Source organism: Podarcis bocagei (genome assembly GCF_964188305.1).
Source record: "Podarcis bocagei genome assembly, chromosome: 2".
In the NCBI taxonomy this organism is placed as follows: domain Eukaryota; kingdom Metazoa; phylum Chordata; class Lepidosauria; order Squamata; family Lacertidae; genus Podarcis; species Podarcis bocagei.
Window position 1 is genome coordinate 76,589,948 of NC_138126.1, and position 12,938 is coordinate 76,602,885.

The 12,938-nt window shown below is 42.7% G+C and overlaps 1 protein-coding gene across 2 annotated transcripts in view; it reads right to left on the bottom strand.

Moving 5' to 3' along the window:
* Nucleotides 1-12,534, bottom strand: part of KIF3A (kinesin family member 3A) — a 31,047-nt gene extending 18,513 nt beyond the window's left edge. Inside the window, exons 1-8 of one of the 2 annotated variants that reach the window (XM_081184696.1) lie at nt 12,361-12,534; nt 7,854-8,127; nt 6,217-6,361; nt 5,472-5,556; nt 4,974-5,079; nt 3,309-3,448; nt 2,160-2,357; nt 770-944 (exon numbers count right to left, since the gene is read on the bottom strand). In XM_081184696.1, the coding sequence (XP_081040822.1) occupies nt 770-944; nt 2,160-2,357; nt 3,309-3,448; nt 4,974-5,079; nt 5,472-5,556; nt 6,217-6,361; nt 7,854-8,127; nt 12,361-12,366 (1,129 nt within the window). In that variant the 5' untranslated portion in view covers nt 12,367-12,534. The remainder of the gene's footprint in view (nt 1-769; nt 945-2,159; nt 2,358-3,308; nt 3,449-4,973; nt 5,080-5,471; nt 5,557-6,216; nt 6,362-7,853; nt 8,128-12,360) is intronic. The other variant, XM_081184697.1, reaches the window with a different exon arrangement.
* Between the last annotated feature and the right edge of the window lie 404 nt (nt 12,535-12,938).

A 12,938-nucleotide genomic window follows, 5' to 3' on the forward strand; every position in this document is an offset into this window, starting at 1 on the left:
TGGGGTCAGTTGCTCACTCTCACTAACCCACCTCAAAAGATTGTGAGAATTAAAGGGGGTGTCATTCTGTACACCCCACAGCCGGTGTGGGGAACCTTTGGCCCTCCATGTTGCCATTGTCCATGCTCGCTAGGGCAGATGGGAGTTGTAGTTCAGCAACACCTGGAAGGCCAAACCTGTCCTCCTATGAGGACAGGTTCAAAACCTTTAAGCATTTTAACAATCAGAATTTTAGCATCAGAATTTATTTGCCATTTGGAAAGTTATTAAGGTAATTTGGACACTCAGTGCTATTTCTGCTACAGTGGTGCCCCGCAAGACGAACGCCTCGGAAGATGAAAAACTCGCAAAACGAAGGTTTTTTCGTTTTCGAGTTGCCTCGCAAGACGAATTTCCCTATGGGCTTGCTTCGCAAAACGAAGCTTGCCCCACAAGCTCCGGGGACAGCGGGAAGCGCAGCGCGTCTTCCCCGCTGTCCCCAGACCTCTTTTGAAGCAAGGGGTGGCGGGGAGAAGCGATCTTCTCTCCACAGCCCCTTGCTTCAAAAGAGGGGACCGAGCGGCGCTTCCCCTCTGTCCCCGGACGGTCTCCATAGGAACGCATTGATTGATTTTCAATGCATTCCTATGGGAAACCGTGCTTCGCAAGACGAAAAACTCGCAAGAAGAAAAAACTTGCGGAACGAATTAATTTCGTCTTGCGAGGCACCACTGTACCTGCTTGTAATCTCTATTGAAAAAGGACTGGTAGAAAAGAGTTGGCAGGTTACCTTCCTCCAACTTTTTCTTAAGTTCTTCAATTTCTTTTTGAAATTGGCGAAGCAAAGCATCCTTTGGATCTTCATTAATTCTAGCCTTATTCTTGATGTTCTTGGCACGGTTGGCATATCGCAGAGTGCTGATAGTCTCGTCATAATTGTAGTCTGCTGGACCAATGTTTGCACACTAAGAAAGAAGAATAAAGCTATGTACAAAAAGCTGGGTGGAAGCAAGAGCCTAGAAAACTACAGTTTGAAGAAAAACAAAGTCAATTCTACAGACTGCACAGCACAGTGATCACATTTAGGGTAAAGTTTTGTCGCCTGTTGGCCATGGGGCTGCTCTACAGATCTCAGCCCAAAGCATAACTGAGGGCCAAATGTCTGTTGTCCGGCTGTTAGAGACCCCTACTTGGTTCACAAATTCCTGTGCCCGGGTTTGGCCTGAACTTATACAGGGGGCACTCCAGTTAGGAAGCCTAATATATAAAGAAGTGGCTCCATAGAATCACAGAATCTAGTCCAACCCCCTGCAATGCAGGAATCTTTTGCCAACATGGGGCTCGAACCCATAGTCCTGAGATTGAGAGTTTCATGCTCTACTGCCTGAACTAGCACCTTTCCTTTAATGCATAGAAATGTATAAAGTTATTTATCAATGTGGTTCATGTCTGCTTCACCAATTGGTAACGCTTCCTACATTATACTAAACACACCAGGCTAAAAAAAAAATGTTTCTGTATGTATTTGCCTGCTTTATCATGCTTTCAAGAATTAGGCTAACCCAAATCCCAAACATGGAAAGCTCAAACTTCACATACACACCCCATATTGTATATATTACTTATAGAGGGTGGAATTCAAGGTAGCGCTAATAATAATAATAATAATAATTTATTATTTATACCCCGCCCATCTGGCTGGGCCTCCCCAGCCACTCTGGGCGGCTTCCATAAAATGGCGCTAAGTGGGGTATGCATGCAGACGGAGGCTCACTTGTGCAACAAGACTTTCCTTCCCCCTTTCCTTCCCCCACATGCCCCCCAAACCTGAACCAGAGTAGATTTAAGGTATAGGGGAGCACATAAGGGGGAGGGAGTCCAGCTGTACTAGCAGACATTGTTCCATGTATACAACAACTTAACTGAATCCCACATACAATTTTGCAGCAAAACAAACACATTAAAAAATTCCCATTAAGGGCTGGTGTGGCATATTGTACAAGCTGTCCAACTGAAATCCCTGCTTAGTGAAGACAAAATGGGAAGCAGGGAGAAAGTGCTGTGTGGAAATTCCTTGGGAAGGAGCATAAAGGAGAAGTAGCAATAGCAGCTATTACAAGAAGCTGTTGCCTCGGCTCACTAGAGCATTATGGAACTGAATGTGACATTCTCGTCATTACCATCATAGTTTTAGAGTTGCCTCCAAGGGAATCCTGTAGCAGTCGAGTCAGTTTAGAGTTCCGGTAAGGCACATGAGTGCTCTTTCCATCCACTAATGCAGAAATGACATTCCCAAGGGTAGAGAGGGAAAGGTTGATTTTGGTAGCTTCCTTTAGTCGTTGCCCAGTGGCTCCAGTTTTTGCTTGCCTCTCTGATCCCTTGAAAAAGAGAGAGGAGAAATTGAGAAGGGATGGAAAATTCCAGCACAAGCATTTTCTGCAAATGAGAGCACAGAATACTGCAAAGCAGCTAGAAAAGGAAAGAATGGGGATGCCCATTTGAATAAAATGAGCAAAGGGGAAAATTCAGTTAATCAAGAAGTTCATACTTGGTGTATGACTCAAAAGCTGCACCCCAGAAACACTGCAAGGAACCCCAGGGCAGATGTTATTTTAGGGATGCCAACTGCTACAAGCAATGCCTTGGGGTCCAGACTTGAAAACAAGAAGAAAAAGAAATATTACAAAGGTACTGCACTGCAGGAAGAGGGAACAGTGGGATTATTTTTATTAAATAAAGCATCCCCAGGCCTCATTATTGCAGAGCCAGAGGGGCAGATCATGATTGCTGTGGGTTATAAAAGGCACACAGGCTGAAAGGCAAATAAAATTCCAGATATACTGTTTTTGTATTTGAGGATTTTCAGGAACAAACACTGTATTTTAAACACTGGTAGGCAGAAAAAGTCCAGCTAGGGCACAGAAGTTTCAACTGATCTAAGGGAACCTACTACATTTTTCCAACAAACCAAGAATCAATTCCTAGAAGAAAATATGGCACAGAATCTCATCCTCCACAATTTTAATGATAGTTACACAGTAAAAGCTTTTAAGACTGTTCCTGCAAAGTTATGGTCTTCTTCCTTGCAACTGAGCTTGGGTGAATTTGCCCAAGTTGTCCCAATGCTTTGAGCCAGCAATCCTTGGTGAGTAAGCACCACTTAATACAGAGACACTTGCTTTTGAGTACCCGCACAAGATGGCTCTGAAAGAAGGGTCTCCTGTGATGCCTGTGATGTTATCTCAGCCCTCGTGTTAAGATAGCCCAAGACAGATGCATCAGAAATGCATGCAACAACTTCTCCGCAAGGAATGAATGTAGCAACTTACCGCAAGGTCTACTAAGTGCAGTTTGCCCATGCGCACATGTATATTCCCATCAACACCCTTCTCACTGCACTCAATTGTAATTGTAAAGATAGCATGGGAACGGGAACTGTGCTCATTCATATTAGTGGCACCAACAGAACCTATGTACAAGTAAAGGCTTATGTTAACAATTCCATTTAAAAAAAAAATTATACTTCATCTGAGGATCACAGGGCAGTTTACAATATAAATGCACAAAGATGCATAACAATAATAACATATGAAACAATAACAGCACCCCAATTGAAATAACACTGTTCTGACGCTACCAGAGCAACTGCAACACTGCACAGATTATTGTTTCAAAAACTATAATACCGAGGCACACATGTTGTCTTTGGCCCTTATTTATCAAATTAATGCATAATAATCACAGCTTCTTACTGCTAAAAACAAATACACATCTATAATGCATCCATTTATCACATCAGCTGTGATAGTCCAAGAAAACACTGCCCAGGGTGAACAGCAGCAATGTTTTCTGGTGCTCCAAATTTACAGCTTTTGATTCAGCTGCACATACAGTCATAGTGGAAGACAGAAATTCATTTAGATTTAGTTCTCATTTTGAGAGCTGAATGATATTTCTTTTTTAACAACTCAAGTATCAAGAATCTGCATCCCAGTTGTCTTCAGTCTGCAAGCATTTTTTGCACAGGTAATGAAGAAAAATAAGCCAACAGGAAACATCAGGAACTTTAGTGACATTTAATTGGTATTATGCAGCTTAGATTTCTTTCAGCTGGTTACCAGCCAACCACATGCAGCAAATACAGTGGTGCCTCGCAAGACAAAATTAATCCGTTCCGCGAGACTCTTCGTCTTGCGGTTTTCTCGTTTTGCGAAGCACGCCTATTACCGTCTTACTGCCTATTAACGGCTTAGCGGCTTTAAGAAAAGGAAACAAACTCGCAAGAACTCGCAAGACGTTTCGTCTTGCGAAGCAAGCCCATAGGGAAATTCGTCTTGCGGAACGACTCAAAAAATGGAAAACTCTTTCGTCTTGCGAGGTACCACTGTACATAATTTTTAAAGGTTTCAATTACCCATTCAGGTATTGCTTAATCTCGGATGGCTGAACACCACTTGTCCCTCTAAGAAGTTGGATAACTAGTCACATAACTAGTTAGCATGCCAGAGTCTCATTCGTTATCGAGACTCTGGCATGCTAACTAGTTATGCGACCCCCGAACGGTCGGCGTCCAACTTCCATTCAGATATTGTGTATTTTCTTAAATTGGCTGGCATGTCTCTTCTTTTCCACAAGAGCATAAGAGCTCAGCTGAAGAGCCAGTGTGGTATAGTGATAAGATTTGAACCAAATCCTTCCTCAGTTATGAAACTGAATAGCCTTACCAGACTTAGGCAAGTCAACCTATCTCTCAGTTTAACCTGATGTATAGGGTAATTACAAAAATAAAAGCATCCACTGTGAACTGCTTGGATAGTGGTTGGTATGCAAATTAATAATTTAGAAAAGCTACAACAATTGGATGGTATCCAACTAAATCTTTCTGTCAGCCCAAGGATTTCTGACTGTGCAATGGAACTTGCAGCCCTGCCCACCTCATAGACATAATGTCTATAACAGAGGCAAGAACAGCTAGATGGCTATGTGCAACTTACGGTTTTTGTGACCAAGTGTCATAATTCTGTCCATGTCATCCGCATTGTTTACAACATAAGCTGAAAGATCTTTGATATAGACTCCCACATCGGGTCGTTCTTTAACCTATAAGACAAATCAGGCAGTCATTTTGGGAAAGCACCTAAAAACAGCCTTTAAACAAATACTGCCCTGTATCCCTCTGCTCACAGAAGCCTCTCTGAGTGTAAGCTTCTGTGAATTGAAGGTGGGAGGGGGGCAGGCAATTTTCACTTTTCACCAAATAAATTCCAGAGGGTTAAGGAATTTCTGGAACACCATGAGAGAGGGTGAAGAAGAAAGTGAGAATTTGCAAAAAAATAATTTCCTTCACTCTTTCATTCACAGAAGCTGCTGCTGGGGTGAAGAGTTTTCTGATGAGTGGAGCGACATTTGGAGACAACACTTTGTATTTGCCCATTAGTAATTTTGTTATACCATTCCCTTTGCTCACTAGTTTAAAAGTTACTGGTGCTTACCTCCAGCCTCTGTGTCTGGTCCTTCCCCAGGAGGTCTCGCACTTCCTCATTGTAGATTTCCAAGTAAGAGACTCTGACCAAAAACCTGAAGTTTAATGCACCCAGAAAAAAGAACATATTCGGAATTAATTTGATCTTACAAGCAAGTATACAAAACACCAGATTGATGTAAAACTAATAATGAAGGGATCTTATTTCAATCAGGAGGTTGGAGCATGTTTCCTGTAAGAAAATGTGAAAGCACTTTTGACTTTGGGGGACAAGATGCAGCCAAAGTGGGAACATGATGCAAGATTACAAAACAATGATGTTACAGAGAGAGAAAATAATCATCCTCACATTAGAATGTGACCATGTTGACCATGTAATGAAACTGAGACACAGTAGATCCAGCACACACAAAGCATATTTCTTTGTGAAATTCACTGCCACAGGATGTGACCATGGCCAGTGGCTTTAGTAGGAAATAAGACAAATTCGCGGAGGATGCTTTTGGGTAGACATAATAGCACAAATAGCTAAACTGCAACCTCCATGTTCACAAGTAATCCAAACCTCAGTCTAACCTAACACTCTAAACACCAGATGAAGGGGAAATGCAACAGACTGCCCTGATTGTGGGCTTCCAAGAAGCATCGAGCTGAGAATGTGTTGAAACAGGTTGCTGGATTAGTTTTGGCCATTGGCCTCACCCAGCACTGGTGTTTTAGGGTTTGGGGGTGAGGAAAGCAAGTAAGTGATTTACCTTGTATCACCTTCTGCCTTTGCAATGTGGCCAAAAATATGAGCAAAAGAATTTGGAATGATCCCCCTGAGTTCTGGAACAGCCCGGACACCTTCCATAGTAAATGTTTTCCCCGTTCCAGTTTGTCCATAAGCAAAAATGGTGCCTGCAATATAGGGCAGAGAAGTTGTTAATCCTTTCTTGGACACCACCAGCACTATTAAGACAATACAATGTAAACAGCAATGGTTGGGTATGAAATAATAATAATAATCATGGTTTAGCTTAGCACGACGTGCACCGGCCACAGTGAACCTAAGACTCAACATACTCCCACCTCCTTAGTTTTGCCTTCATTAAACCATCTCCTCATATTTCATTTAAACTGAGGATTGGAATTTAACATTACCTCTGGTCAGTTTCACTAGACTGGGGAAGAAAATTGTTACTTATCAAGAAAGCATGTATCACTAGGACAAGCACAGAAGGGGAAACCCATTAAAATTGATTTTTAATGGATTTTTTCTCAGCAGTATTAGCTAGCAGCCTCCATCTACAAGTTCAGTAACACCCTCCTCTAATTCTAACACAGGCCCAAAATTCACCTTACTTGTCATAGCAGGATACACATTACTGTACTAAGTGCAAAACACACACCTTCCCCATTTACTACGAAGGGTGCATGGTTCCATAATTAGGTCTCTCTCTCTCGCCTTAAAAACAAAACAAAACTTCAAGGTTTCTATATGAATGCAACTTACACATCAGAAGGTGGTGGGAGACTCGAGTATATGTATCCAAATTCATACATACTTACAGACAGACAGACATATATACATATGTACGTATACATACATACATACATAATGTGGGAACAGGCCTATAACAGGAATTGGGGAAACAGCAAGTGGAAAGTCAGGGATGGTGTCGTGTCCTGGCATGGACACAATGCTAAACTATGGTTCAGTGCTATGTCAATGAGCTTGCTAAAACTTTGACCTTGCCCATCTCTTCCTTTAATGCAGCTGTGGAAATATTAGTAGTTTGGTTTAAACTATTGGACAAAGCTAGGACCTGTGTTTTATGATCCTGACTTTTTACTGTGAGCGGGATGCAGTTGCTGTTAACAGGAAGCAGACCCTGCCAGTCTCCTCCTTGCAGCATCACTGAAAGAAGAAAGGGGAAAGAGGAGTACAATAGAGCCCAAGGTCTGAATAGGCTGGTGGGTGTTGGTAGTCCAACTGTATCTGGAAGGTACCATGCTGGCTATCCCTGGACACAACTATTTCTCTAAACTAAAGTTGCCTCTGCAACAAGGAGAGGAAATCTACATGCTGTCTGATGGGGACCAGATATGATTCTAAGAGGACTTGGGAGGTTATAATGCAGAAGGATGAATATTATGTAAGTGTGTGAACAGGTCTTAATCACAGTAAAATGTTGTTGATGATTATGTTAGCAATTAGAAAAACAGAGGCACTTTTCAGAAACAGAACACTTTATGAACAGTTGGCGTTCTGTAATTAAGCAGAACAGTAGGTGCAAACAACACGGGATATTTGCAATTCTTAATAAAACAAGGGTCAGCTCTAGAAGGGTGTTTACTACAAAACGAAGTCCCTTATACCATCATTTTTATGCAACAAAGAAGCACTTACCATTATAACCTTCTAGAACAGAGTCAATAATTGGCCTTGCAGTTAAATTATAAACATCAAGTTGTTTGCTCTCTGGTCCAAAAACGGTATCAAATGTAAATGTCTTGGGAGGTTCATTGGAAGAATCTGTTTTATGGACAGTAATAGTGCCTCGCATTTCGTCGACATTAACTGCCATCTTGTAACACATTGCTTTCTCCCGTTCATTGAAAGGCCGGCAGCGAACAACAACCTTAACATTATCAGAATTGTCCGACTTCTCGGATTTGTTAATCTACATAAAGAAAGAAAATAACCAATTACAATTCATGAAAGAAACAAAGCTGTAAAGCAAAGAAGTGATATGTAATCACTACCTACTGGATAACAACTACTTCTGATGGCAGAGAAACAGCATACTGTTACACTGAACCCTCAAATTCAAGGCCCTTCAACTTTTTTGTGTGCCTTGGTACCTGCTCAAAATTTATGGTTGCCTGTGCCCCGTACCCAAAGTGGTTGTGAGGAAAGGACTTGACCCTAACTTCACCACACCTTCAAAGGCTCTCCCATGCTTCCCGTATCAGCTCTAAGCTTGGAGAAAGGTCCACAAGAAACTGAAAAATCGACCTTTGCTTAAATTTATTGTAGATGCTTGTTTCAGATGCTTGTAGACTTGTATTCTCTAGATATAAGATTTTTTTTAAAAAAGCAGGGGAGGGAGCAGGGATTACCTCTGCATTTACCCAGCAGATTAAGAGGTACCCTGTGCCACTGGAAGAATTATTCATCCCTCTCCTGGTCTGGGGCTTGTTTCAGTGCTCCAAGATGAGGGTCTGAACCTTTGTCCCAACCTTGGAATTGAGGCAGAGGATCATCATCCCCACAACTGTTGTGCACTTGCGCTGTATCTCCAAAGACTTCCAAGCACCTTCAAAGCACAACGTTAGGGATCATTTCCAGCTACGTTAGGGGGAAGACTGGAACTTATTGTACTTGCCATGGTGAGAGGGACTATAGGCCCTTTCCCAAACTTCCCTGAGTTCAAAGATGCTTCCCCAGATTCTCCAAAGGGAAAGAGAACATCAACAGACCAAAAAAAGAGGGTGACGCCAGAATATTGGCGCACCATTATCTCTTTGGATTGCAGCATACATGTTTCAAAAGTAAGTCAAACTGTATTGCAGATTTTTTTGTAAAATCCCCAAATATCAAAAGGGTTTACACCATATTTAAATGTGTTACATTTGCCAAGTAAAAGATTTACACTGAGATGTTTTTTTTCTATGGGAACCATATTATAAATACCCTGCACTGAAAGAACATTGTCAATATCAATATTCTTTGATATACATGTTTATAAACAAAACAATTTAAAACAAAAAGCTAACAAAATAAAACTGTGAAGTTCTGCATTTATGCAAAAGTGAAAAGAAAATTAAAAAATCGAATATGCAGGTCTCGGATTAAAGATATTTGCACTGGCAGCAGTTCAGGTGAAATGATCTCAGGATTATAGCTGGTTACAAACTGAACATGAGTCAGTAGTGTGATGCAGCTGCAAACAAGGCAAATGTGATTTTAAACTCCATTAATTGGTCCAACTTCATTTGGAATACTGTACCATGTCCGGTTCTGGGTGCCATGCTTAAAGAAGGGTACAAACTGAAATATGGGTTCAAAGCAAGGCAACAAAGATGGTCAGGAGGAAAAACTGAACAACAAAGACAGTCTTATGAGAAAAGACTGAAGGAACTGGGTCTATTTAGCCTGGAAAAGAAAAGAAAAACTGATGGGGACTATATACTCTTCAAAAAACTGAACGGCTATCACATAGAAGAGGGCAAAGATTGTTATCTGCTGCCACAGGCAATAGCTCAAATGGGCTTATAGTTGAACACTAGCAGAACAGCTTGAGTATTTGACATTAGCACCAATTACCCAGAATAGGGTTGGGGTCTTGCTTGCTTGCTTGCCTTTTCAAGCAAGAGGCTGAACAGCAACTTGTAGGGGATGATCTAGTTCTGGATTTCTTGCAGCAAGATTAGTGGTTGGGCTAGATAGCCTGCAAGACTCCTTTCAATTCTACAATTCTAAGTCAGAGATGCATTTACACAAGGTGGTATATGGACAATTTAAGCACCAACAGTACAATCCTAACCATATCTACTTAGAACTCAGTCCTATTGATTCAATAGGGTTTACTCCCAGGTAAGTGGAGTTAAGACTGAAGCCTTAGCCTCCATGTCATCCCTCCACCAAGATGTATTGTTTAAATTATTATTATTAGTTGTATACCACCCTATACCTGTAGATCTCAGGTGGCTCACAACTAAAAATTACAATATAAAAAACACAAAGTACATAATAAAAGCAAAAACGAAGACAATCCAATAATCTCCCCCTTCAAAAGGGCATCAGATGTCAACCAGCCAAAGGCCTGGTTCTCTATATTACATATCTCAGAATCATAAATCTGAGCAAAGGCATAGGCAAATGGTTCTTCTATGAAAAGCAATAGCAGCTTTTGGGAAGGTTTTTCATCCGTTCCTTAATATTTACCTATGTGCTTGCATCCACTTTGGTGGGTGCCATCTGGGAGGGTCCTGCAAAATTCCGTGTGTGTGTGCATTCGTAAACCCTTTGACCACTCCTACTTATCAGAAGTCGAAACCCACACTCCACCCAAACGTTGCTAAATACAATTCACATCAAATTCAGTTACCATTGTTAGGATGGTGATAACCCCCATTGGATGATGGGGGATTAAAAGCCAGCAACACCTGGAGAGCCATAGTTTAACCAATTTTGAGACAACTCTGATGTCTAGACTTTCACGCTAAATTGCCTAGGAAGTCTTGCTGTAGAACAGCATACACATTTAATAAAGTTGCTACAGCTTTACAGAGGATGCATACGACTTCACAGCAAGGAAATCACAAACACATCAGAAGGCTTTTACTTAGACACAACAGAATGCATTAAAAGGCTCTGACTCAGCGCTAAGTTCAACTACATACATTGTGACATCTGTAACAACAGGAAAAAATGTTGGTTTTGCTTCAAAAAAAGCAAATGAACAGCCTCAGTGAAAGTTCACAGCACTGATGTAGGTATAAGGCATGATATTCTAATGCAAGCAAAATTAACATAAGCCATACTAAGTCAACCTGAGGAGATTTCAATGACTTTTACAGGCTAAATTTGATTTCTGGGATCATCTTTTAAATATATTTTACTTTTATTTTTGCAACCACATTTCCCAGGAAACACTTATTCCACAGACATCCCCAACATACAAAGCTGAGTCAGGGCTTAATTCAACACAGGGTAACAGTCACCAATGCACACAGTAGTAAATACCAAAACTTGCTCTGCCTTAAGGATGAAGGCATTGACTGTCATCACCATATGACATCACACAATTTTATTGTGGATTTCATTTTGAAAGCTACCTTTCAAGGGTCCCTACCCAGTATGGCATATGCCCACAACATCACAACAAATAATCACATGATTTTATTGCATATTTAAATATGGCCACAATCTGCAAAAACCTTGTTTTGAAAACTGCCTTCAGGGAAGGCCCTGCTCAGTGAGGTACATCTATCCACAGCATCACAACAAGTAATCGCATGATGATTTCATTCTGGATTTTCATTCGGCTTCATACTGCAGGGATCTCACTTTTGAGAGCTGCCTTCAGGGTCCAGGCCCAATGAACAGTACACACACACACACACACACACACACACACACACACACACACACACATGGTTGGCATTCATCTGTCTTGAGAGACATCAATGATGTGAAGTCAAACGGCTGTGTTAGCAGCACCTAAGTCATCTCCCACTGTGATATATATATATGTATGTGTGTGTGTGTGTGTGTCTATACAGTGCTTTTTTCTAAAAAAAAATGTTTAGGGGTACTCTCATTTTGATTCAAGAAAATCCCCATTTCATAGTTCACATTGGGAAAAATAAATACAGTAAATGGACAAAAGTACAAAGATTCCCAAAATGTTTAGGGGTATGCGTCCCCCCAGAAATAAAGCACTGTATATGTATGCATGTATACACAGACACACATACATATATAATATTCACAACAGCCCACATGCTTTTACTGCGAATTTTCCAATCGGTTCTGTAGGTGGCTTTTTCTTTTTTTAAAAAAACCGCTGTAAGGTAGATATTAGACATAAGGCAGATAGATATTAACAGCATAGGTGAGGTAGATGTTATTTACTCCTGTAAGGTAGACATTATTAACAGCAGCAGCAGCAGCAACGCGTTTAATACATGCGAAGCCGCCGCCCCCCCGGCCCATAAGCCTGCAGAACCGCCCGCCCCCCCGCAGAAGCCCTGCAGCCCGCCGCCCTCCCGGCCCTTCACCCGCCGGCGCCCAGCCTCGCTCTCCGCCAGCGCCGCCCCTAGCAACGGACCCGCAGCGAGCGCGCAGGGAAGCAGGGAGGGCGGGGAAGGGGACGAGGCGCCGGGGAAGGGGAAGCGCGGTCTCTCACCGGCATCTTGCCTGCCTGCCTGCCTGCCTGCCTGCGCTGGACTCAGCGGGGCTGGAGGGGCTCCGGCCCGGGACTGCGGGGCGTTGAGGGAACAGGAGGCCGGCAGCAGCCCGTCCGCTTCGCTACAATAATGGTTAACACAATAGCCGGCCCCAGTGCGCCTGCGCCGACTCGGGATGACAGCGGGAGCAGCCCACCCTTCTCCGCTCCTCCCCCGCCAGTCTGCAGTCTCCTCCTCAGTCTGCGTCATGCAGAGGCTTGTCAGCCAATAAGGAAGCGGCCGCTCCGGCGCCCGGCGGCTATTGGAGTGGGAATGCGGCCAATGGGAGGAAAGGAAGGCAGAGCGGCGGCGCAGTACGCGGGAGACCAGGAGGAAGAGGGGCGTCGGGGAGGAGAATGTGTGGATGCGCTCGGGTCACGTTGTTGGGTCTCAATCATTCAAGCTGGCAGTCCGCGAGCAGCTGAGCTATGGAAGCCGCCGAAAGTGCGCTCGAGTGCTGAGGAGAGGCATTCTACTGCCTTCGTTGCAATGTGCTCCGCCAGCTCCGGATGGTGTCCGAAGCAGTTGGAGCAAAAAC